The sequence below is a fragment of the Crocodylus porosus genome, unplaced genomic scaffold (assembly GCF_001723895.1).
Source record: "Crocodylus porosus isolate Cpor-Errol unplaced genomic scaffold, CroPor_comp1, whole genome shotgun sequence".
Classification (NCBI taxonomy): Eukaryota; Metazoa; Chordata; order Crocodylia; family Crocodylidae; genus Crocodylus; species Crocodylus porosus.
In genome coordinates this window covers 46,870,671-46,894,879 of record NW_017728931.1, presented here as the reverse complement: position 1 = coordinate 46,894,879, position 24,209 = coordinate 46,870,671, and the positions used below count along the sequence as shown (strand labels likewise).

General features: G+C 40.0%; 1 protein-coding gene across 1 annotated transcript in view; it reads left to right on the top strand.

Annotated features, from left to right (window-relative positions):
• The window catches only part of NUAK1 (NUAK family kinase 1), a 64,225-nt gene that overhangs the window by 7,807 nt on the left and 32,209 nt on the right, over window positions 1-24,209 (top strand). Inside the window, exon 2 of the mRNA XM_019544784.1 lies at window positions 21,374-21,494. Coding sequence (XP_019400329.1) covers window positions 21,374-21,494 — 121 coding nt within the window. The remainder of the gene's footprint in view (window positions 1-21,373; window positions 21,495-24,209) is intronic.

Sequence of the window (24,209 nt, the reverse complement as noted above, 5' to 3'; positions counted from 1 at the left end):
ATGCATATTTACTTCTCCGCCCTGCATACTTAAGTAGTTAATTATAATGTACATGCGATGGATGTAGTGATGTAACCACACACACGTTTGTATGAAACGGAAATGAACTGTAAGAGTTCCTGTTTCTGCACACGTGCCCAGGAGGGAAAGGATAAATACGGGCTGCAAAGTTCCTCAGGGGTTCAGAGTAATCTGAGCCTTTGACTCTGCTCTGACCCTATTTGCAAATACACCTTTTGTGCTGCTAATAAGTGTGTGTCTGTGATTTTGCGAGCCTCCAAAGAAACGGACCGCAAGCTTTTTGCATCAGGAGGATGGGTCAGTGAGATGGATGCATCCATGGCAAGGTGGGGCCCTATATTCTGGCCCTATCCCTATCCCTATTCCTATCCCTGGCTTTTCTGCACCTTGCATTTAAGATTTATGGGATAAAATGATTGAACGGTAGAGGGGTAGTTTCTGCCCTATTAGCACAATAATGGTGTAAGAGCCTGTATCAATGAGTAGCCAAAAGGGTGTGGTCTCATATTCATTTTTAATCTTTTAATTAATTCAAAGAATGAAATGCTAGCTTTGTTTCTTGGGTAGGTATAAAGTGATGTTCACTGGAGGACCTTGGATCCTTAAAGGAATGAATTACAGCAGTGGTTTTCAACCTTTGGTCCATGGACCCCTGGGGTTCCACAGACTATATATAAGGCGTCTGTGAAAGATAACTATGATCAATCAAAAGTATGTGAATACCCACAGTTACAATTCAGAGGGGAATATTGAAATATTCATTTCAACTCCATTTGAAATATTTTAGGTGTCCACAAATGAAAAAAGGTTGAAAACCACTGGATTACAGGATGCCTGGATTCTGTTCCTGGTGCTTGGGTGATTTTTGACAGATCATTTAACCTTTCTGTTTCCTCTCTGAGCAGGGACAATACTAGTTGATGCAAAGTTATTATGTAAATGAATAGGCCAAACTCTACCTTGTTTTATGCCCCATGCCATACAGTTGAATTCATGGTAGAATTTGATCCAATCTTTATATGATATTTTATCCTTAAAGAAGTCCACAGTTAAAAACACTTTAAAACTTCTAAATGTTATTAGTAATCATTTCAAAACACCATGTATGTGAGAAAACACAACAAAATACATATTGGTTGTAAAAATTCTCTTTCCTTATTTATTGATCAGCTGTACTGTGTTACTAGCTGTGTGTGATTACTTTTTACTTTTAAGAATCACAATTAGGATATGACATGGAGACAATTATCATGTATATTGCAATTTGGGGTGATATATGTTGGCCAGACTATTTGGAACATGCAGTTCCTATTGAAGAGTGCTTATTCTTTATAGAATTATAATAGTCTATGTTTTGTCTGGTAAATAAATGATTAGAAAGTCTTTGCTGAATTCAAGACCCATTAAGTGGCATGTGGTAGCCACAACAATACCAGAAGAGAAAGCCATATATGAGTTAAAAACATGGACAGTATTTGGCAGATGAATGAACCTTGGTCACAGCCAGATCAACCTGCAGAGCCATGAAAATCAATGTCAAAAGACTATGGGAAACACCCCAGTACCCTTACAGCATGCATAGATCAGTTGACATTTTCTCTTGCACTCTCTGCCCCCTCCCAGCCTTTTCCAAACATGAGCCAGAATTGGGCTCTAAATTGCTAGGGCATGCCCCTCACTCTACAAAAACATGTTCTTGTACCTCTGATGGAACAATGTACCAGCTATAGTTGGTGTTCTCAGGAAAACTGGCCTCAAATGACAGGTCCTGTTACTAAATATGTAAGCAGTATTTATCAGTGTATCCTTAGCTATCTTTTAGCAGATGTGGATACCATGTGTGTCCATTTAATAAAATAAACTAAAAACAATTTCCACTTTGCTAGATATATGGGCAATGGTGGAAGGGAAAAACTACAAAGCAAGGTAAAAACTGCATATGTGTGTTGTTATATTTGATGACCAATTCATTAAAGCCATAAGTGTATCCAGGCTTTCAATAGTGTTCTCCTGCTGTTGCTTCCTGTACTCCCTGGCTATAGAATCAGGCTCTATGGCTCTGATTTGTCTAACCCACATGAAAGCCTTTGAGCATCTGTAAGTTATGATTTGAGAAGTATCTGCTTTTAAACAGAACATATTTATCACCATGTCTGCCCAGACAACATTGTACATTGTATAAATTAGAGAATCCTAGACCTTTGAGCACCAGGGGGCTGGGTGAGATATTCCATGAGACTATGGTGTCTGGCCATACTGATCAAACATCCTGGCCCCACACCAAAATACCAGATGTTTAATACATGTAGAGGCCCTTCTGTAACCTTTAACTGCATGGTAAAATGGGAAAAATGCCTCAGTGCAATCATCCCTTGTTGAAATGTTGTCTGAATTTCTGGTTGCAACTTAATGTAATTTTTATACCAATCACTTTGAGTACAAAGCAGGCAGTTCTTAAATCATATTAGTAAACTAATATATATTATTAATATTTGTAATATCCTGGCTTTCAAAAGCATATAACATTTGCTACTAGTTTTGGTGGTTCACACAAGATATCAACCCTTAAAACTGTCACTGGTCCAGGATTTGAAATGAGACCTGAGTCTTGCTCAAAAGTGATTTTCAGGCTCTGTTCTTAAACATACGGAGGAAAACCATATTTTTATAGGCTGTTCCTTTCATTTAAATGAAAAGGCAGCTGTAGGAAAAGTGTTGTACAGGATTGGAATGTTAAGAGTAGTCCTAGTGGAATAAGAATAGCTAGCTACTCTAGGGTGAACTCAACGCTGCAAAACAAATGTAGCTTTTTTCTGGGGTTAATAACTTATTTCATAGGTGCAGAGTCTATTCTGCCTGAAAATGATCACATGATCACTATACAGATGTATATACCTGACCAAAAACTTTAAAGCAAACTGCTGTGGTTGCTCAGGTTAAATTCCACCAACTGGTGCATTAATCTAGCCAGCCCCCTTTGAAATCTACATCTTATTACTCAGCTACACAGAATAGTTTTCTCTCCACAGTGCTATTTTCCACAGCCCATCACACATTTTTGTTTACTTCCTTGTCTCTTCCCATATCCCGTTTCAACTTTCCATGGTCTCCCTGCATGAGCCATTCACCATGTCCTCAACCCAGTTGGTGTATTTGTATGATACACGGGGAAACCAAAGAGGGCATGAAATGGGATGTGAGAGAACTTGAGGGCCCATGGGATTCAGTAGGATCAGGAGAGTGACAAAGGAAGTGGGGGAACCAGAGGGGAACCAGACTATGTGTTGTGTAGAGGGTAGCTGAAGGATTTGCTGTGATTCTGATATTTCAGTGTGAGAGCTGTGCCTTAAGTATTGGGGGTGGGATCCTCAAAAGTACCAGCCCCTTGGCACAGAAACAGTGGTTAATATATCTTTGGCTGAAAATGTAGAAAATTCACTTGTTCTATCAAGAGTTATTGTGCTAAATTTGGAAACTAAATTCAGTTATGAATATCTAAGCCAGGAGGGATTTTTGTTCTGCTTTAGGCAGACCTTGCAAAGCAGCCCTAGCTATAGAGTTGCTACCAATACATACATAATTTATTTCCCAAACTGAAAAGAGATTTAATCCCTACTACACCTTCCAATCTCAACACAGTCCTAGTGCTTGATGTGGTAGGGTGCCTCCATAATGTTCACTTTATTTGAAAGTTATTGGTTTGGTTTTCAAGCAAGTGTGAATAGTGCTCTTGAGTTACCTATTACACAGCTTAGCAATGGGGGCTGGATGAAAATACCACTGTCCCATGATCATTATCTTTATATTAAGCAAATGTTGCTTTTAATTAAACATAGTGTTTTGAGTTTTTTTCTATTTATCACTGATACATATGATTAAATCAGCATCTGAGCAAAAGTTTAATGAAGAACATGGCAGGTTTTTTGTTTGTTTTTTTAAACCTCACTGTCATGTACTTTTGGGATTTCCAGAGGGGGAGGGGGAGCTTGGTACTCTGCAGAGGTAAAAACTCAGTAATTTTTGGTTCTATAGCAAAGCTTAATTGTGTTTGTCACAAAAAGTGAAATGAGTGGATTATTAAATAACAGTCTTGGAATATAGAATGCTTTAATATATATATATAGTTACGCTTAAAACAAAGACGTATCTCATAATCACCTTAGCAGTGGTGTTTTGTGGTTTGCTGTTTCAAGTGGAACATTTTGGCATAGGAAAAAGTGACCGTTGGGAGAACACTGAAGAGTGAAACCTCCCTGGTAGTAGAATGCTCAGCAAGGGAAAAGGTTTCCCCAAAGCTGTACTCCCTGGTGTCTGAAATGATTACATACCAGTATGAAATATTATAGCCCATAAAAATACCAACTAAAACACAGTACTACTGCCTGACCACAAGAGTATTTAAGATACATTAGTAAGTGGGACATCTAGACCTACACCAGTTGGGTATTAACATTTTTGATAGCTCTATTGAGATAGCAGTCGATAACTAGGTATTTTTGGTTTCACTTGAGGTTTGCTTTTATGGCTCATTGGTCCACATCACTGGAGAGTGAGTTTTCCATGGCCTTAACTGAATGAGATAAAGGTATATATGAGTAGCACTTACCTCGCTCTCTCATGCAGATAATTTTTTAACCAGGTCTGTACTCAAGTTATAAGGTGATTGATTATCCGTTCCAGTATGCTCAGCTGCCTCTTCCTTTACATAATTTGACTTTTTCTTGTTCACTTTCATTTAGATTTTTTTGTGGCACTCATTGCCCTAATATCTGAGTACTTCACAAACACTGATATATCTCACAATATCACTGTGAGGGAGGAAGAATTATTTTCTCCATTTTACAGGAAAGAAAATGAAGCCTGCTTTAAAAGTTTTGATGGCGTATCTGTGTTGGTTAGGAAAATATGAAAAACTCACACCCCTGATGAACGCCGCTCTTCTGGCAAGAACTCTAGTATAGTTGCAGTTATATAAGCAAAATTGTCCTTTTGCTACTGTAGATTATTTTGTTTGGGCGAGTAGTATAAAATTTACCAGCAAATAAAACTCTGCCATTTTAAGATGAATGTCCATTAGGGGACATTTTCCTATTTGCTAGTATTATTATATTGATAAAAAACCTTTCTAGTGTAGACAAGACTTCAAGTATTGATAGTTTTATATCAGGGTTTTCCAGTCTGGGAGCAATTTGGGACCAGATGCCCTCAAGCGGCCTAGGCTACAGGCTCCATAGACTCCCCAGACTACACCTTGCCCAACCTCCAGGGCTCCGGGGAGGAAAGAGAAGCTGGATGAGGGAGGGCAAGCTCAGAGACCCCAACAGCAGCAGCAGCAGGAGAGTGCTGGAGGAAGTGCATCTGGACCAGGAGCCTGGGGACTTTAACCCTTGCAAGTGGCATTCAGCTCATGGTCCACTAGTTGGGCCATCATTCAAATGACTTAGTTAAGGTCACACAGGAAGTCTGTTGCATAATGAGAAACAGAACCCAAATCTCTCACCATTTCTTGCCTTTCTCTCTTTGATTATATGTGGTAGCTTCATGTATCTTAGGGGAAAAAAACCCATCACTTTCTTTGTGACCAGTAAAATGAGTGTATCCCTTTGAGATTATGGTTATATTCCCATGAGTGATGGAGATGTCATTGTTTTTCTGCCCACATAATGTAGCCTCATATTCATGTCCATACTCTTCCTTATGTCAGGTCAAGTACTTAAGGCTTAGAATGAACAAGGGACTTCCACTGAATTCTGCAATATATTGGCAGCCAAGAAGCCTGCTGTTCTTCTTTTCCAGCAATAATTTTATTCCAAGTATAGTCTGACAGCTTTCTATAATCTCTTTTTTTCAGTGAAATAAATATATTCTCATGGTTCATCCTGTCTGGCATTTCATTATGAAAATGTATTCTAACAGGACTTATGAAATGCTTCATTGTGGAGTTCATATTACTGTAGAGAAATTCATTAGGGAGAAGAATTTCATGACGTACTCTAACCTTGCCCTTTCCAGCCTTCCTAAGATGAAAAGAAAAACTGTAGCTTTGAGTGTTACTGATTATCATTATTGGATATCATTATTCACTCTCCAACTACAAAACAGAAAACCACATTCCTTGTGATGCGTTTGGACAAAATGCTACCCTCAGTTATATTACTATCACTGTAAATAGAAGAGCAAGATTTGGCCCTTTATTTCAATTGAAGTATTTGCTTAACACAGGCAAGAACTAAACAACACACTTGAAAGTGATCTGTACAATTGTCTGTAGAGCAGAATTTGTGTTTTATGAACTGGCAGATCATAAAGGCCGCATAAATCATGTAAAGGAGTCTCATTTACTTTTGCTCTTTTTTGCAGATGGGGCTCACAGAGTAGAATTGCAGTCAAATGTCTGCTTCAGGATATTTTAGTTGAGCTGTACAAGTCCATTAAACAAATGTAATAGCTTTTTGGAAAGAAGTGCTATATGTTTGAGACCAAATGTTTTACATAGAGAACATCTGGGTAGTTCTCAGTTTATGTGTACAGCACATCAGACAGCAGCCTTAGTAAGCTCAGCTGGGAGGCTGCCTGGGATGTGGTTGTAGGATATGACAGTTCAGTTGTTATAAGAAATAATTCGTATGAAGTATTGCCATAAACCAAATGTTTGGCATGAATAGCTGGGTCTTTGTTTCACTCTACACCCAAATTCTTTTCATTGTCTGCCCAACAAAACCCACTATGACACTTTAACAGCTTATTATATAAGCTAATTTCAGTGTTGGCACATTCTGAATTGTGGCACACACATGAAAGCACACTTCAGAAAATAGTCACACTAAAAGAAGAGCTCAGATTGCTTCATTGTGATCAAGAAAACTGTTAATCTCTGTCACGGATTATCTGATACATTTGTGATATTAATACAGTGCTTGCAAGCATTAATGAGAGGGTGAATTGGGAAAGATCAGTAATTTGGTGGTAGTCATATGTATTCTTGTTTTGAGGAATGTAAAAATACAAAACCTAGAAAAACACACGCAGTTAATACAACACACAGGTTCATCAAGCGGCTAATAAAATCACTTTTGTTCCTGGAGGCAGTCAAATGTGATGAATTTGGGTTTATTTCAGCTAAATTGCAGTTCATATAGGTAGGCCTAGGAAATATAGCTGGTAATCTAGGTAGATTTGAAACACTTAATTTTAGGAGTCTTACAATTAAATTAGTTCTACCTTTTAGTGGAGGAATGTGTGGCTCAAATGAGATGAAAGTTATTGTTAAGTTCCAGAATACCTAATGGAGCCTCCCCTTTCCGGGTCGTTTAAGCAAAAAGTTAAATAAAGTGGGTTAGGCAGTCTTTTCTCATTCCCTCGTGAAGAGCAATTCACATTGCACAACACCACTTAAATAGTTCTACGCAGTATGAAATGATTTGTGGTATTTGCTGAGATGAAATTCTGGACAGAGTAGCTTGTGAGGGAATTGTTCTTTACTCTGGGGGATGTGGTACATCCAAGTCTGTGTTAAGGTCACTGGCAGGGTGAGGTGGGAAGTTTGTATTGCTGCTGTTGCTCTACCTAACTTCTCACATTTTGGCAAAGGGAGCCCAGAAATTCAAGTACTGATACTCCTTTGTTCACTTGACCCTGGCCAAAGTGAATGCCAAAAAATAAAGCTGGAAGGAGGGGGCTTCAGTCCTAGAGATTATACAGTCTGAGTGGATTCTTTGCCAGAAATCTTTTACTTGTTCCTTTATTGTGGAATTCTGAGTTGACTTTTTTCAGACCTAATTCTCTCCAAATTGCTTATAATAATTGTCTTGATTGCTGAATTAACTATAGAGCAAGGAGAATAGGTATCCTTCTCTGATGCTGCAGGATCATGTGAAAGGACAATTAATTCTTCAGCCTGCCATACCTTGATCAATTCTAGACCCTCCCCCCATGCCCCCAGGGAGCAAAATATGCATGTTTTTGTATTATTGCATCTAATGAGCCATTAGGGTAACCTCTGTAATTTTCTTTTGATAAACAGCAAAGAGTAGCTGCAGGTTTCTCTACCTTCAGGAATACTGACATTTCCTAGAAATTACAGGTGAATGGAAAGAATGCAAGCAGAGTACTTTTCTCTCTGATATCAATTCTACCAGATTTTGTAATAAATTTCAAGATTCTGTTACTAAAGAGGGCAATTAAATGGATACTGTTTGAGCTGTACAATATGATACTAAAGCAGAAGCTGTTATGAGTACAAGAGAGGAAAGTTTAATATTACAGTGATCTGTAGGCCCAAGAAGAAGCAAAATCAACTGGTGAGATGTAAACTTTCACAGTTGCCAATACTTGAAAATATTTTCCAGGAGCTGTTCTCCAAATAGGATGAGGGACTACCGTTTATTAGCCCCCTGCTACAAGATTCTGTTTGCATTCTGGTTTATTTTAGAATATTTTAGAAAATATATCTTAGTCATAACGTCTTTTGAGTCTTGTGTGATAAACAGGGTGCTCTCTTTCCATTTATATGCTTTTGCACACCATGTGCCGTGTTTTCTGCACCATACATGACCCTTATAACTTAGCATGCCCACAGTGGTCATTGGAAAGCACTAACCCTAAATCCTATCTTTGAAATCCATGCTCATCCGGAATCCCCTTTGATTTAACTAAAATTTTTAATTGCTCAAGGAATGTAGGTGGAGGTTCAGATTAGCACAGCCCTATCCAGGAATATGGATTCTCTAAAAAGAAAATTCAAAACCAATTCTTTCTGCTTTGTGGGTCGCAGGCTGGAAAGAGACTTTCTCTTCCCTTATCCTGTTTGTAAGGACTACATTGTCAAGGGAATAAAACAAAATGAATGCAAAACCCAGGAAAAGCAGGGTAAAAGCAAATGCAGGAGCACATGAAAAGCTCTGCATTTTAAAATGACTTATCACTAGCGATAGGAGAAAACAAATATAGGTCTGTGATTTGCTAAGCACCAACAAGTTCTGGGGCTTCTTTAAACTCACATAAGTCCCAAACAATAGCCTTTGGTTCATCACCTTCTCAGACCCCGCTGCCTGTTGTAGTGGCTTTATGCAGGGTGGCAGGTCCTGTCTTTTGTACTAGCAGTGTGGCCAATATGCCTGTTTCCCTTTCTCCAATATCTCTGGGGGAGACCAGTGGACCTGTTCCCTCACTGGTATCTTCAAGGAGTATTGTCTTCCTTTCATTGGGTCTGACCATACTTCCACTGAATTTAGTAAAGAAACTGAGTGACTTCAGTAGGTGCTGGGTAGTGACTGTTTAGCAGGATGGTTTTTCCTTCCATGTTCATTTTGATACATCTTTCTTTGGCAGATTACTCTTCAGTTTCAACTCTCTTATATGAAGAAACGCATTGGTATCATCATTCAGCTGTTGGTACAGTGGGCCTTGTTAGCATGATAAAATTGAATGATCTTAGTGACAATATACATTGTGCATGCGTGTGTGTGCATATACACAGACACATACATACATATGTACATGAGAGAGAATAAGGAGAAAGTTTTCCTTTATGTAAGCAGAATTCTACTTGTTGATCTGCACCACCACCACTTAGATCTGCCTTTTGATATGAAAATGTACCTGGTGGGTTCTTGCAAAATGCTGGCTAAATGTAAGATAGAGTTTAAACAGCAAGGACAGGTACATGTTATGTTTATAATACATTTTCTTTCTTAGCACATCTGCTGAATGGTGTGGTGCTGTATTTGGAAGCTGATGATCAATAATGATTGCATAAATATAACCTTATTTAAACTATGATATACACAGACACAGAAATGGATGCTACAAGTTTTTTTCCTACTTATAAGTAAGCCAGCTTTTTTTCTTTTTGGTTCCAGTAAAATTGTAACCTGGAAGGAAAGGAGTTAGGCTTTGTGGAATCCCAGTTTGATGTAGCATTTGGCTTCAGTAAATGGAAGCCAAAAATAAACATCTGCTTGGCAACTTCCACAAAGTTAAATATAAATGCAGTTTCTATTCTTTTCAGTGAATTCGGCATGCAGTATTGGATACTATCTATTCAAAACTAATGACTCCGTAGTTAAGGTTATAATGCTGTTTTTTAAACATTGTATTATAATGTGTATTATCTAGTATTTTCTTGTGATATGAAAAAAAAAACTATATAAAATTTCTCATGTCCCCAGAGGTGAACTTTGCAAGTTTAAAGATAGTTAAGTAGGATGTTTTTGAATATAGAAAATTGTTCTGACATTTTTTTCCATTCACAACCCAGAAGGAACTTGACGTAAAAATTTAAACTGTGTTTTTTAACTAGTCTTCCCACAGAAATAGAGCATAAGACTGTTTTAATCAGGCATGAGTACCAAAATTTTAGGTATGAGGAGTTGCAGTTTTTAAATGTTCTTCTGACAGGTCTGGGTGACAGGTACAGGTTAATCTATTTAAGAGTTAAACCTCTAGCCCATTTTACTAGGAAGATAAACTTTGGAACTCACAGTTGCCAGCTGGCAGGATACTTGTCACCTCACAACTTTGCACTTCCCTGCTTATGAAGGTTTAGGCCAGGGGTGTCAAACATATGGCCCATACACATATCCAGACTGCAGGGCCTAATGAGTTTTACACCCCTGATATAGGCTATGTTGGATCTCCTAAGCAATGCCACTGAGAGAAAGTAGCAACTGTCCCTTTCCCATATCCCATACTGCCATTGCGTTCTATCATTCCTGTCTGAGGGAAACACAGTTTTTGAGAGTCAGAGTCATTGGCAGTCCTTCGATTGGAGGATGACAGTTTTTCCACTAAATAAGGAAGTCATCCCTGAGTCTGTAGATGACTGAGGAGGCCAATCTGAGATCTGTACCTTTGAGTGTAGGTGTGGCAAATAATTCCAGAAGAAAGGAGTAGATTCTGGTGCTGTCCGGTCACAATTCTTTCCCTTTGTCTCTCTTGTCTATCTCCTGTAGGGAGATGAGTTTTCTTGGAATGATGGATGCCTTGTCATACATCATGGCACCATTGGGGATAATTCATGACTTCAGTCTCCTGGAATTGATGTTAATGTTACCTTCTTCAGATTGGCCTTCAAGGTGTCCTTGAATCTCTTCTTTTGCTGACCTCTAAAATGGTGAGCATCAATAATTTGTGAGTACAGGATCTGTTTAGGGAGCCAAGTTTCGGCATTCTTCTTATGACACATCCTGTCCAACAGAGCTGATCCTGTATAAACGTGGCTTCAATTGCTGGTGGTGTTTTCTTGAGTCAAAATGTTCTTTCTTCTGTCCTTCTAAGTTAATATGGAGGATTTGCTGAAGATATCCCAGATGGTAATGTTCCAAAGCTTTCGGGTATTTCGGGTATGGTGTTGCACACCCCATCAACAGGGTAGGGGCCTGATAGACAAGTAGTTTAGTTTGGGTCCTGATGTCATGATCATCAAAGACACAGTTTTGGACATGTCCAATGTCAGCACTGGCAGATTTTGTCCAGTGTTGAATATTATCATTTATGTTTACTTTTGGAACAGGTAGCTACCAAGGTAGGGGAAATGTTCAACATTCTCCATCCATGGATTGCCTTCTAATTGTAATGTGTGGAGGAACCGCTGCTTAGTTTGGGGTGGGCTGGTAAAGTATCTTGGTTTTCATGAAGGTGTCTTTGAGTCCAAGCTTTTCATGTGCTTTGCAAAAGCCATCAAGAGTGACTTGAAGCTCTGCAGTTGAGGGAGCACACATGACAAAAACATCAGTGTGTTGAAGATCAGTAACGGAGGTCTTGGCTTATCTTGGATTTGGAACATAACTGGTTCATATTAAAAATATTCCTGTCCATGCAGTATTGGAAGCTGATTCCAGATGGAAGTCTGTCAGCAGTGAGATGTGGAATAGTTGTTATATAGATGGAAAAGAGTGTTGGTGGAATCACACATCCTTGCTTGATTCCAGTTCTAATAGTGAAAGAGCATCCCCTGACTATTAGAATTGGGGTCAGGAGAGATGTTTGGACCCCACCCCCTTCCACTTTTTGAGACCCACCTGATGCTATGGATTTCAAGGAAATAGATGGAAAGTGACAGCATCTGTGATTTCTGTGGTCACCAAGGCAAACTTACTTCACCTGCTGATTGTGCAAGAGGAAAATGCTTTTGAATTTGTACTAGCATGCTCATTCTAATGTAACTTTGTGAACAGGTTTTGAAAGATAACTTGTGTTGATCCAGTTTGAAAAAGTGAATACTTCATAGTCATTAACATTCATTAATATATTAGGTCTTTCTTTTAAACATATGCACTGCTGTAACTTGGGGGTTTATTATTGCTTAATAAACACCTTTCCTGGTGGAGGAGATGGCTTTCACTAGTGTTATAATGTCCATCAATAGAAGTGATCATTTGGGGATGTGCATTCTTGTTCTCTACAAAATGTGAGAGATATCAAACAACATCTGGTTTAGGCTGGATCTGAACCAGTGCACGTCTAGAAATGAAAGCATGTTTTTTTCCATTGCCTGAGACCGTCAGTTCTTTCCCCTTTTACAAATTTCACTCTACAAGAAGACAAAAAAAAAAGTAAGTGAACCACCAACCCGTATTTTGACTGTTCTTGGAAAGGAGTTCTAAGCCAAACCAGTTGCCTTTTACTTTTGAGGGTAAACCTGTCTTGAAATGGTTGGTGTAAGGTTGTCAGATCCAGTTGGAGATAATGAAAAGGCAAGGAAGAGTACCTTCTGAGCATGAGAAAAAAATGGATTGTCCAGAGAATGTTGGTAGAGGGTGCAGAGCAAACATATGCCAAGCTTCATTTGTGCAGCACAGGACAACAGGAACCAAACAGTGAGAAGATGTAAATTTTCCAGCACAGCATTAGTTTCTCAGGAAATACGCGCACAAATCCTGTTAACATATATCATGGATGGGGAGAGCACAGAAGAGGAGGAAGGGTGTTGCACATGTGCCTCCTGTCACCCACTTTGTGTATGTGCAGCATAAATCTCTTGGTCTGAATGCTTCTGATACTCAGGAAACTTGGTTACACCACAGGCAGTTTCTTAGTTTGTGAATATAGGAGGCATTATAAAGAGAATGAAAATCTGGCTATGATTTATGAGTCACTAATTCCTTTTGCTGAATCACCACTAATATAATAATGACATTTACAGCCAGCAACATTTGAAAATGAAGAATTAAAACACAGATAAAAGCATCCTGCCTCTTTCAAAAGGCACAGGCACACACAGTATCAGTTTATGCAAACACCATTTTGATTTGACATTTATCATCTAGATCCAGAACTTTCAGTGCCTGAGTGCAAGAATGAGTTTCCCTTCAGGCAGCGATACAGCAGCCATAAATCACCTTTAGTTTTAGGAAGCAATCTTTTTTATGTGACACATTGGGAAGTAGAGAACTGGAGGAGTTAGCTACAAATGGGGGGGAGGGGGGTTTAAATGCTTTTACCATACAGAATGAACTTGTTGGAAAAGATACCTTGCCCTTTTCAGAGAGAAAACTCAAAGGTGCCTGAGTAGCCTCTGTTGGCATGATCCTGTTTGCCCTTCTACACTTGTTGATGCAGCTGCTTGCTCTTAAACGACATTCATCTTTGTAAATGTCCCCGTAATGACATGAAGAAACGTGAAAAAAATAGCAAAAGCACAGCAGCCTTGAGGTTTAAATCAGCAGGGATCCAGTTGGTACACATTGCCCCACTACTGTTTAGAGGGAAGTATTTAAGCTACTTCCTTAATTGTTACATAGTTTGCCAATCTACTAAACAATGGAGTTGGGTCGTTTATAAATAATTAAATAGGATTTTGCTGCATGACTGTCTCCCAAGGAGCATTGCCATGGAGATGATCTAGCTCATGGGATCTGAAAAGTAACAATTTCCAAGACAATGGTAGTGTGTTGGCTTTAACCTTCTCTCCCCAGAGAAAAAGAACACTCAGAGACAGATCAGCTTGATGTTTAAGGCCATATTCTAATTTTACAGCACTTCGCAGTGCTCTTTTATCTGACTTTTCACTCAGTGCATGAAATTTTTTCTCTGTCTCTGTGGAAGTCTCTTGTAAAACTGTTTGCACTGTATATATTCAATATAGCTTGGAATCAGATTGCCACTCTTGCATCTTAAGCTCACAAGCAGGACTGTAGCCCTGTCATCCCTTTATAGGCTAATGCCCACAGGGGGTTCTTGGGGAGGGAATCAATGCCATTAGGATGTTCTTGTGGATTTCTCATAGCTTGCCTCTTTCAGATGGAATAGTTCATCCGCCGCCCTAAAACTTGGCAGAACCCAGATGACTTATATACAGCTGTCTTGATCCCTGGCAATAGAGCTGCAGTGAAACTGCACTGGCAGGGACACCCTTGGGACTTCCCAGTTTCAGAGCTGTTTCCCCTTCTCTGCACTCCTTCAGAGGGGAGATGATATGTAGGTCAAGAGCCACGAGTAGATACCTTTACAAAAAATACAGTATAGTCCCAGGCTTTATTTTTCCTGCCTAAGTTCCATAGGAGGAAGAACAATATGTTCTCCCCTGCCCACCATCACCTCACATACTATAGACATCTCCCTTTTTTCCTGGCCTGCCGATTACTGCCACCCTTTCTGCATAGATCTTACCTCCCACCATCATGGGATCTTGACCTATACATCTCACACTCTTCTTCCCACCTGGGATTCTGGAGGCTGAAAACATCTCTGAAACTAGCTGGACCCACTCACTTCCCGTCACAGGATGGAAATATCTCTTCTGTTCACAGCTCTGGGGAAATACAGGTCTTGTCACACTTCCTCCTCCTTCCCTTCAACAAATAACTTCATTAAAATGTATTTTTAACATATTTCCTAATACAAGTAGCCAATCTCCCTCCCTCAGGAGATTGCATTCTCTCCCAGTGTCACTTCCCCTGCGCTCCAGAATGCTGTTGCAGTAACAGGCTGGAATTTGAGGCAGACTAGAACTGGTATGTCTAAGAGCTTGAACCCACCTAAAATTCACTGCCCCCACAGGAAAGGAAGAGACTGGGGAGGTAGGGGGAATGGGTAGAGGCTGATGAGCAGGGGGGAAGAGGCAAAGACTGGGAGAAGTTTGGGGGAAGGGGCAAAGGCTGTGCAGAGCTGGGAGTGTGCAGGTGGCAGGGGGGGCAAGAAGGCTGCAGCAGAAGGAGTGGGCAGGGCAGAGGGCAAGGGGGCCACCTGACCCCCTCCCTTAGCCACTGCTTTCCCTGCTGTAGCAATGGGGGGTAGGGAGGGGTGGTAGGATTCAAGACAACCCTCCAATACTTAGATTCTATACCTGGAAAATCATAAAGGTTTTATAAATTTTCCATATATAGAATCTAATTATTGGGGGGGGTCATCCTTTATTCAAGGTTATCTTAAATTTGAGCAAATACGGTTATTTGCTTATCAGACAAGCTGAAGCTGTGGTATATAGAAAGTACTGGAGGAGGCTTTATGAAAGAGGTCTGACTAGATCAGTGGTACTCAACCTTTTTCCCTGAGGAGCCAAATGGGCAGTGCCTGGTCAGTCTGTGTACTCGATCCAGCTGGTGGTCCCAATCCAGTGCCTGAGGCAGGCACAGCAGGTGCCATCCAGCAACAGAGGAGGTCAGGAGGCAACCCAGCCCTAAAGGTGAAGAGGGCTTGACCCAGCCTTGCAGGAGGAGCAAGGGGGCATGGATCCATTTAGTGGGGGGAAGAGGGTGTGACCCATCCCCTGCTGGCCCTGGAGCAGGTAAAGGGGACATGGCCCTGCCCGGCAGTGCAGGGAGGTGGTGTGGTCCAGCCTCAAGCTGGCCCTGTCGAGGGGCAAGGAAGTATGGCCTGACCCTGATACAGCTGTGGCAGGAGGGGCATGGCTCTGCCCTACAGGGGAAAGGGCATGGCCCTAACTGACCTCATGAGGCTTAGAGTTTGGGAATTTGGCAGGGGGGAGGGAGACCATGTTAAATGGCCACTGCTCCCCTATTGCCAAATTTCCCAACCTGTGGGCAGCTCCGTGGGCCAGATTTGATGGCTTCATGGGTCATATTTGGCCCTCAGGGTAGAGGTAGAGCACCTCTGGACTAGATGATCATAAAGTTTATGTACTGCCTTAAAATCAATGATTGTGTGCAATAGGGCAAATTCTGCCTTTGTTCAGATGCATGCACCCTCGGGCAGAATTTGGTGCATTACCATTAATAATTAGTAAGGAACAATTAAAAAAACCCATTTATGCTTTGATAAAAGCATAGCTTTATTATTCAAGATGAAGTCTGGGATTTTCTCCATACCTCCCAATGAAATGATATAGGCAAGATTATACCCACAGAGATGTCAATTGGATACTGAATGTGTAGCCCGGAGGTAGATGCTGACTTATTCCCTGTGCTTTTTGCCAAATGTTCATAGTCCGCAATATTTTCCTGAGCATAATGCTCTTACTGTGTCTTTAAAGGAAAATTCCAACTACAGTACTTTGCTTTTGCCGAGCACTCTGAAAGCTCATAAAAGAAGAGAAACATTTTTCATGCAGATAGTACTAATGTACAGAAAGCTTTATAACTGTCATGATCTTTGAAATATTTACAACTCAGTACAAATTATTTGTACCAAACAAAAGCAAGGAAACATGAAATGTATTGCAAAATGTTGCCCAGAGCTGTGTGTTTCTTCAGGTCTGAAGAATAAGTATATATCTTCTTTCCAGGAAAAGGAGATAGGTAATTTATTGAAGCCCTGAAAAAGCATCAGCTTACTTCTCCACATCTCTGCCCAGCCAAATCTACCAGCCAGCCCATGAAGGGGTGAAACTATGGCTTCATCCCCTCTTCGCCTACCTGGTTATTAAAAGGGGAATGATGGCTGCTTTGTGGACCCACTGCCATAATGTGTTCAGTCTTAACACAGCAGCACAGGAAGTTGAAGTTGAAGGGACATTATTGCCTTGCATGGCTGCATGAGGGTTAGTGGTAATCTGCCCCTATGTGTTCATAACTTTATAGACTGAAAACTTCATTTCCAAATCTATTTCCCTCGGTTGCTAAACTGAGTGGGGGTGTCTTGGTTTTCTTGTAGACAGCCACAGTGTATAAGTTGATACTTTAGTGTTATTCTCTTATGCACATCTTTTCTTAGTTTTTGAATGAACTTAGTCTTTCTGAAAAGTTCAGGATTTCAGGGTACCTGAAATTCTTATTAGGGAAGGATGGGAAAAATCATGTTATTCTGTTGATACAGTTAACAAAAATGACCTAATTAAATATCTTAAGATCTAAAGCTACAGGTGTTTTAAAATTATAGTAACAAAAGGAGGATGTGTGGTGAGACTTAGTACAATATCATGGAAGGCCTCATGGGCGCAAGAGCACCTTTTCTTCAGATCTTGAAAAGGCTGTTTTAAGCAATTGATAGGATTGGCATAAAATACACATTTTATTTTATCCTACCACAGATCTGTGTGCTTTGACCCTTAACATGTTGGCAGGATGAAAAGAATGGGTTTGTTCCATTGAAAGATAGGGACCAGCAGGATGAACAAACAAGTACTTTTGCAAGTACAATTAAAATACAAGTACAATTAAAATAATTACTTCTAGGACTTAAGCCCTTCAGGGCCATTATGTACAGTGTCTTGTTTTAGTCCCACATATCAGATTTTGACAAAAGGAGCTTATAGTACCTCTAATGTTAAAAGCATAAACCTACTTTAGGAATGACTCTTTGTTTCCTGAACAGATTTTTGAATAAAATAAATTTCATAAACATAAAATCCATTAGCAGAATTTTGGAGAGAGGCTCATTTTACTTCTTGATGCCATAATGCAGGGATCTTGTTTTGTTAATTGAGACTAAAACAGGGCAATGTACAATAATTTTCTAAAATGTGAGCAGAGCTCTTAGACAAAAACAGAACACGTTTAAATGAAAAAATTCAAACACAAAAAAACTGAAAATCTTCAGGCCAGATTCTCATTTGTGTTGCTCTTTGAAGATAGTGGACCTGCTCCAGGTGCCTAGGCTAACCTACTCTGTGAATCTGATGCTGATGAGGTGCTTGACCCCCAGTTTTTTGACGCTGAAGTCTCTTTTATATCTACAGAAGAATCTCCAAGATGGATGGGTGTGGTGAGGATTAACTAGATAACATTTGTACAATGCTTTGAATGTCTGAAGTACCCAGGAAATGCTAAGCAACATTATTATTATTAAGCATGAGTATACAGATTCTTCCTCTGTCACTTGCAGTGAATACTGCCATACTATATATACAGACTACTAATGGTTAGTACTGATACCTTTTTTCACATCTAATATCCAACAAGCTATCGCTACATTAAAGAGTGATAGACTATGACTCAACATCTGGCTAAGTATTTTGGGGCAGAACTTCAGCTGATCTAAAATGTCACAGCTCTGTTGATTTCAATAGAACTATGACAGTTTACACCAGCTGATTATCACAGTCTGTGCTAAAGTAACAGTTACTTTACACATGTATGTTTACACATGCACTTAACGTGACACAATAAACTCCGGAGCCATAGTGCTTTGCACAACTAATGTTGAACCCTAAAAATATTTTCAAGAGACATTTTTTTCCTCAAATTGTAGTGAAATCCTTGCCTTTAGATAAAAACTTCCAGTCAATTTCATAAAGTCAGGATTTTACCTCTGGAATTTAATCTAATGTCTTACATATACCAGGTACAATTTTTAAGAGAACCTGTAAGCCCTGATTTCAAAATTAATTTGAGTACTTAATAGTGCAAGTTATTTTCAATAACACTGAGGCTCTCAGGTATCTAAATCATTTTTGAAAATGGGACTGGCCTTTCTAAGTCACATAGGTGCAACACATTTTGTTATATTAAAAGGCAGATGTCTACAAGACAGTTGTCATTTAAATCATTCATGTGCATATTTAAAAAGTACACATTTTCATGTATTATATTTTTCCGTAGAAGGTCCTGATAGGAAAATTAGCTCCATAACTCATTTGTCAATTATGGAATCAGAATACTGGCAGACTGTCAAGCGCTCCAGCATGCTATTATTTCCTTACTTTACTGACCCTGGATGTTGAAGAATTTGCTCCCTGTTGTACATTTGATGATAAAGTCCTAAAATTCTTCTGACAGCCAAATGCCAAATGCATGGTCTTTATAAGAAAGACCATGTTTTTTATCCATGTCTGAATATCCTTCTTGCAAGAGTTCATGTGCTGCTCCAAAATCCACTCACGCTTCCTTATATATAGGTCATACTGCAGCCCAGCAGTATGGCCCAAAGCGAGCAGATAAAGAGGGAGCAAAGTCAGGCTTTGCCTGCTGGTATGAGCTACTTTAACCATTTCATTGGAATAATTTAAATTTGTCCCACTCACTCTTCTGGTAGAGACTTTCTCTTTCCACCTTCACTAGTTATGTATGGGTCCAGCATTACTGGTGTACTGTTATTTTTAAGTGTCTGTCCCAAGCTTTTGTGTTATGAAGCAGAAAAGAATTACCAAGCTTTTTGATGCCTTTTTAACCTGCCATTCTTTCCGGCTCAGTTCCATTCTGTTGTACATTTAGGCGTTGGATCAAGAGAGGGTATACTCACAAGCTTGACTTCAAGCTGTTGCTTAAGTCCCATGAACTTTGGTGGCCTGTAGGCACATGATTAAGGGTTTTGCTGATTAGGGATATTTTCCTGAATTGAGGACTTTGCAAAAAACAAAACAAAACAAAACAAGCAAGCAAACAAAAATAACCCTGGTTCTTTAGATCACGCTCAAACTGTTCATTTTAATATTATTTTATGTTTCCCCCAGTATTCTGTAATGTAATTAAAAGGACACCAGTAGTTCCAGTTAGCAATTATTGATGCAGCAATGAAGTAGTTTTTTGAGATTTTTTCTGATAGGACCGAAGACTATTTATTGACAAGGCTAAGTGTCCTCTCAGGAAAGTTCCATATGGTAATAAGTTAGCAGAATGACAAAAGCATTATTTACTCTCCTTCACAGGTCAGAGTTAAGGTCACTGGAGGGCACTGTAGGATAATGAGGTTTGACCAAAGATTCATCTTTGACTCAAAACTAGTTGACAATTTATTCCTTGCACTCTGACTTGAAAGGCATGTCTACATGTCGCCCCACATCACCTAGCAACATGCTACATTGCCCTACAGCGGCTACAGCGATGTAACAATCACATGGGTTTACATGTGATCAGCAGCTATGTTGCCATAATGGTGCACTCCCCCATTTTAGCGTGCCGCTACAGCGATGTAGCAGTGAAATATAACCATGCACTGTGCACATGGCGTAGTATGGTTAGTTACTGCGCTGTGCTTTAGTACTTCCAAAAGTGTAGATTTTGGACATGTAGACACTCCTCCCACAAAAGAAAAAGAAACCCAGACAACTTTAGGGTAGATATCTGTGATATAAAAGCCAGCACTGCCATTTACTGTCATTCAGAATATACATTTCCCCCTCCATTAAGTTCTCCCCATTGCGCTTTTTCATATATAGTATGATCTGACCTCAGTGATTATTTATAAGCTTGTTCATATAAGCCCTTTCTTTCACAGGCAACACACACACTCATAAGGGCTTTTAGAATCTGAATTTGTATTGCAGGTTCAGCTATAGCTTCCTTTGTTCCCACCCTGCTTTTTGGAAAGATACCCAGTCACATGATGTGCTTGTAAAAGGTGGCTGATTGAGGAAGGATGCAGGAAGGATATGGTTTTGGAGTGATTGCAGAAGTGCTGTATAGGACATGAAAGTGCAGGATTTATACAAGAATGATTTTCAAGGCAGTGGTTCAAATATCAGTTTTTTTCCCAATCTTAGCTAAGGCAGAGCTCCTGGCTATTCTACAGTACCATAAAACAACTTTATTAATTCAGTGCTTGTATTTACATAGTCCAATAATAATTTGTTACTGGCACCGTGGAAATTCATCATTTTTCTTTGCAAAAGAGATAAGATTTCTGTTTGGAATCAGCTAAAGCTTCTGTGTGAGATTGTCAAAAGCAATCAGCTCTGACCAAACTCTGCTTCTGTAGAAGACAATGGAGAATGTTACCATTTTCTTTAGCTGGAGCAGATTTAGGCCGATGTAGAATGCTTTTGAAAATCCCACTCTTGTTGCAGGATAAAGGCTTATGAAGATCTCAAAACTCAATGTCATTCATTGCTGTGTTGAGAACGAGTTTGTTATGATGAAATGAGAGACAGGGTGCGGGGTATGTATTTTAAGTTGTGTTTGGGTCATTTCACAATCTGCCAACATCTGACATCTGTGTTTATTTTCTGAACTCTCCTTAATGGATTATTTGCATCTGTTCAGTTCCAAGAGTAATGTTTGATTTCCTGCATTTATAGGTCGCAATAAAATCCATTCGTAAGGACAAAATTAAGGATGAACAAGATATGGTTCACATCAGGCGGGAGATTGAGATCATGTCATCCCTCAGCCACCCCCATATCATCACGATATATGAAGGTTAGTGATTGCAGTTCTTTTCATTGTCTGTGTTATTTTTTTATTTCAGACCTCTTCATAGTCTTTTAGGTGATGCATAAATTTCCCTTAGCTCATAGCAGAGAAATTGTTTCATGCATCATCTTCCCTACAAATCACGCTCCCCTTTGCAAATATACAACACCTCTTTAGCCAGTACAATAATTCCTTGTGGGGTGAGACCTGTATATGAGTGGCCGAAATGCTACATGTTTGCATGTATGACAGAGAGAGAGAGAGGGAGTGAGAAGGGAAAGGTTGCTAATATACCATCCCATCTCCCTGTTCCCACCAAAAAATTAAAAAATTCTCCCCGACACAAGTTCATGGTCCCCTCTCAGCAAAAACACAGTAAATCCCAAACCATTTTTTACACAATTTGCTGAGCTAACTCCCTAGAACCCAAACTGAATAGTCTTGTCTAGTTGAGCCCTAGTTCCTTCTTTGCGTAACAAGTCCTCTTTCTGAGTTTCTCCTCTTGCCCCATAGCATCTTTGTCCCTTGAATCAAAGCCCCTGTTTGTTGGCCCATATAGTACTCTAGTCTCTGCATCATTTACTCTAATCCACTCACTGGCTTGTTACTCCAGTATCCCAGTCCAATCCTTTCCTCCTGCCAGCAACGTAATTATTTCCCCTCTATTACATGTCAGTGGGCACACATCTACACAAGGCATTTACTGTGGAGCTAACTATTAGCTCTGCAGTAAAGTTTTAACATCTACATGTGTGGCTCTATTAGACCAGGAAACTAATTAACTCTGCCTGAAGTTAGTACTTGTAAACAAAAGTACTCTTCTGTGACACAGTTCTTTAGTGCGCAGCAATGCACATGTAGACTCTGACAGGGTTGGCTGGGACACAAGAGTGGCAGCAAGTTCCTCTGCAGCACGTTGAGCTGAGTTGGAGCAGCCGTGAAATCCTCTTCTGTTCCTCCTTCCTCTGGTAGGCTCTCACATCCTGACCAGAGCTGAGTACTTCAGGTAGTGTATGTGCTAAAAGTCACAGGTCATGCATCCTGCACACAAACCTTGACTAGAAAAAGAACCAGACAGAGGACCTGTAGAGTATGATCCCCAGAGAATTTGAGGGAGCTGGGCACAACAACTTTGCCCTGTTTATTCACCTTTTTTTTCACATGCTCATCTGTAGGGGGGACAGCCTGCATTTGACCCTTTAATATTTACATATGCACACAGTATTTTAGGTGATGATACGTATATGGCAAATGCCATTCTGAGAGTCAGTATGACTGATTAAAACAAGGTCTGGCTTGGAATAATGTTACAGTATCACATATTGAGTTATTCAAAAGCATGTTCTTTTACTTGAAAGGAGATGAATATCTGTCTTTTTATTGACTAAATTTGCAACAGCATCTGGGAACAGAAAAGGGGAGGGGTGCTGTGTCAGCATGTGGGTTGCAAATGGAACAAAAGTTATTCCTAATGTGTACTGGAACTAAAAAAATTAAGCACGCTACAATGCTTTGACCAAGAAGATGCTGAATTCTGTCTCCCAGCCTGCTTTAAATAATGCTACTGAGTTAAAACATTGTACACTTAAAAGGAGAAAGAAAAAAGAGAGAGAGAACAAAACCCTCTAATAGCAAGACCTTCCCTCATAACCTTTACCCCTCAACTTTTTTGAGAAGAGGCCTTCCCACAGCTAAGCCAGCGTAAGTTTGCACTACAGCAGTTTTACCCTCTCCCTCCCTCCTAGTAAAACCGTATATGTCAAGTGACTGTTCCTCTCAGTAAGATCCCTTGGCTGTTATTCTGTGGTGACTCATCAGCCAAAAGTGATGCATATCTACAGCTAGCTCAAAGTCAGCTTTCTTCTGATCTTTAGAGGGTTTCCAGGGCATTTTCCTTGTACTACTGTTTGTTTCCTTTTAAAACAGTCCCATAGGAAATAGCTACTCTGTTATTAAAACAAAATAATTATTTATAAACTAGAGCAGTCTGTCATGTCCTCCTGTATTTAATTCATCTCCTGAAAAGATGTATGGTGGGAATTTGGATTGACATTGCAACTTTAGTCCATCATAACACCAGCAGGAAGACACAGGGAGCAGAAATATAGCATCACATCTTTCCAGGAAGCCAGAATAAATATTTTCTTTTAAAACCATTGCTGTAGTGTGAGCACTGAAATGCAAGGTCCACCTGGGGAAATGTGTCAGAGGAATAATGACATAATCCACAAGTACTTGTGCTAGGGACAGAAGTTACGCATAAACTGGTTTAAGTGATCAGAAGCTGGTTTGAACCTGTAACAGAACAGAAGTTTAGTGCACATAAATCAGTTTCAAAATGGCTGAAACTAATTTAAGATAAATCTGGTTGAAAGTAGTATCAGACTTAACTGATTTAGGTAAAAGCGGTTTATGGACCTTCTGTCCCAGACCCCTTTCTGGTTCAAGTTAAATCACAGTCCCCCAGCATCCCAGAATACTTTGCAGCTCTGGACTGGGCTGTGCTTCTGCTGGAGCGGTGGGCCCACCCCTCCGTTCTCTAGCCAGAGCAGTGAAGGCTGGTTAACAAGGTTGTGGGGATGAGAAACCCAGGTGGGGACACAGCCTAGTCTGTCTGGCAGGGGCACAGCAGCCTTTGCCAGACTTTTCTCACGGGGGTGTGAGACAGCAGGCTCAGGCAGAGAGGGATTAAACCCCCCTGCCTTCCCTCTCCCATCAGCA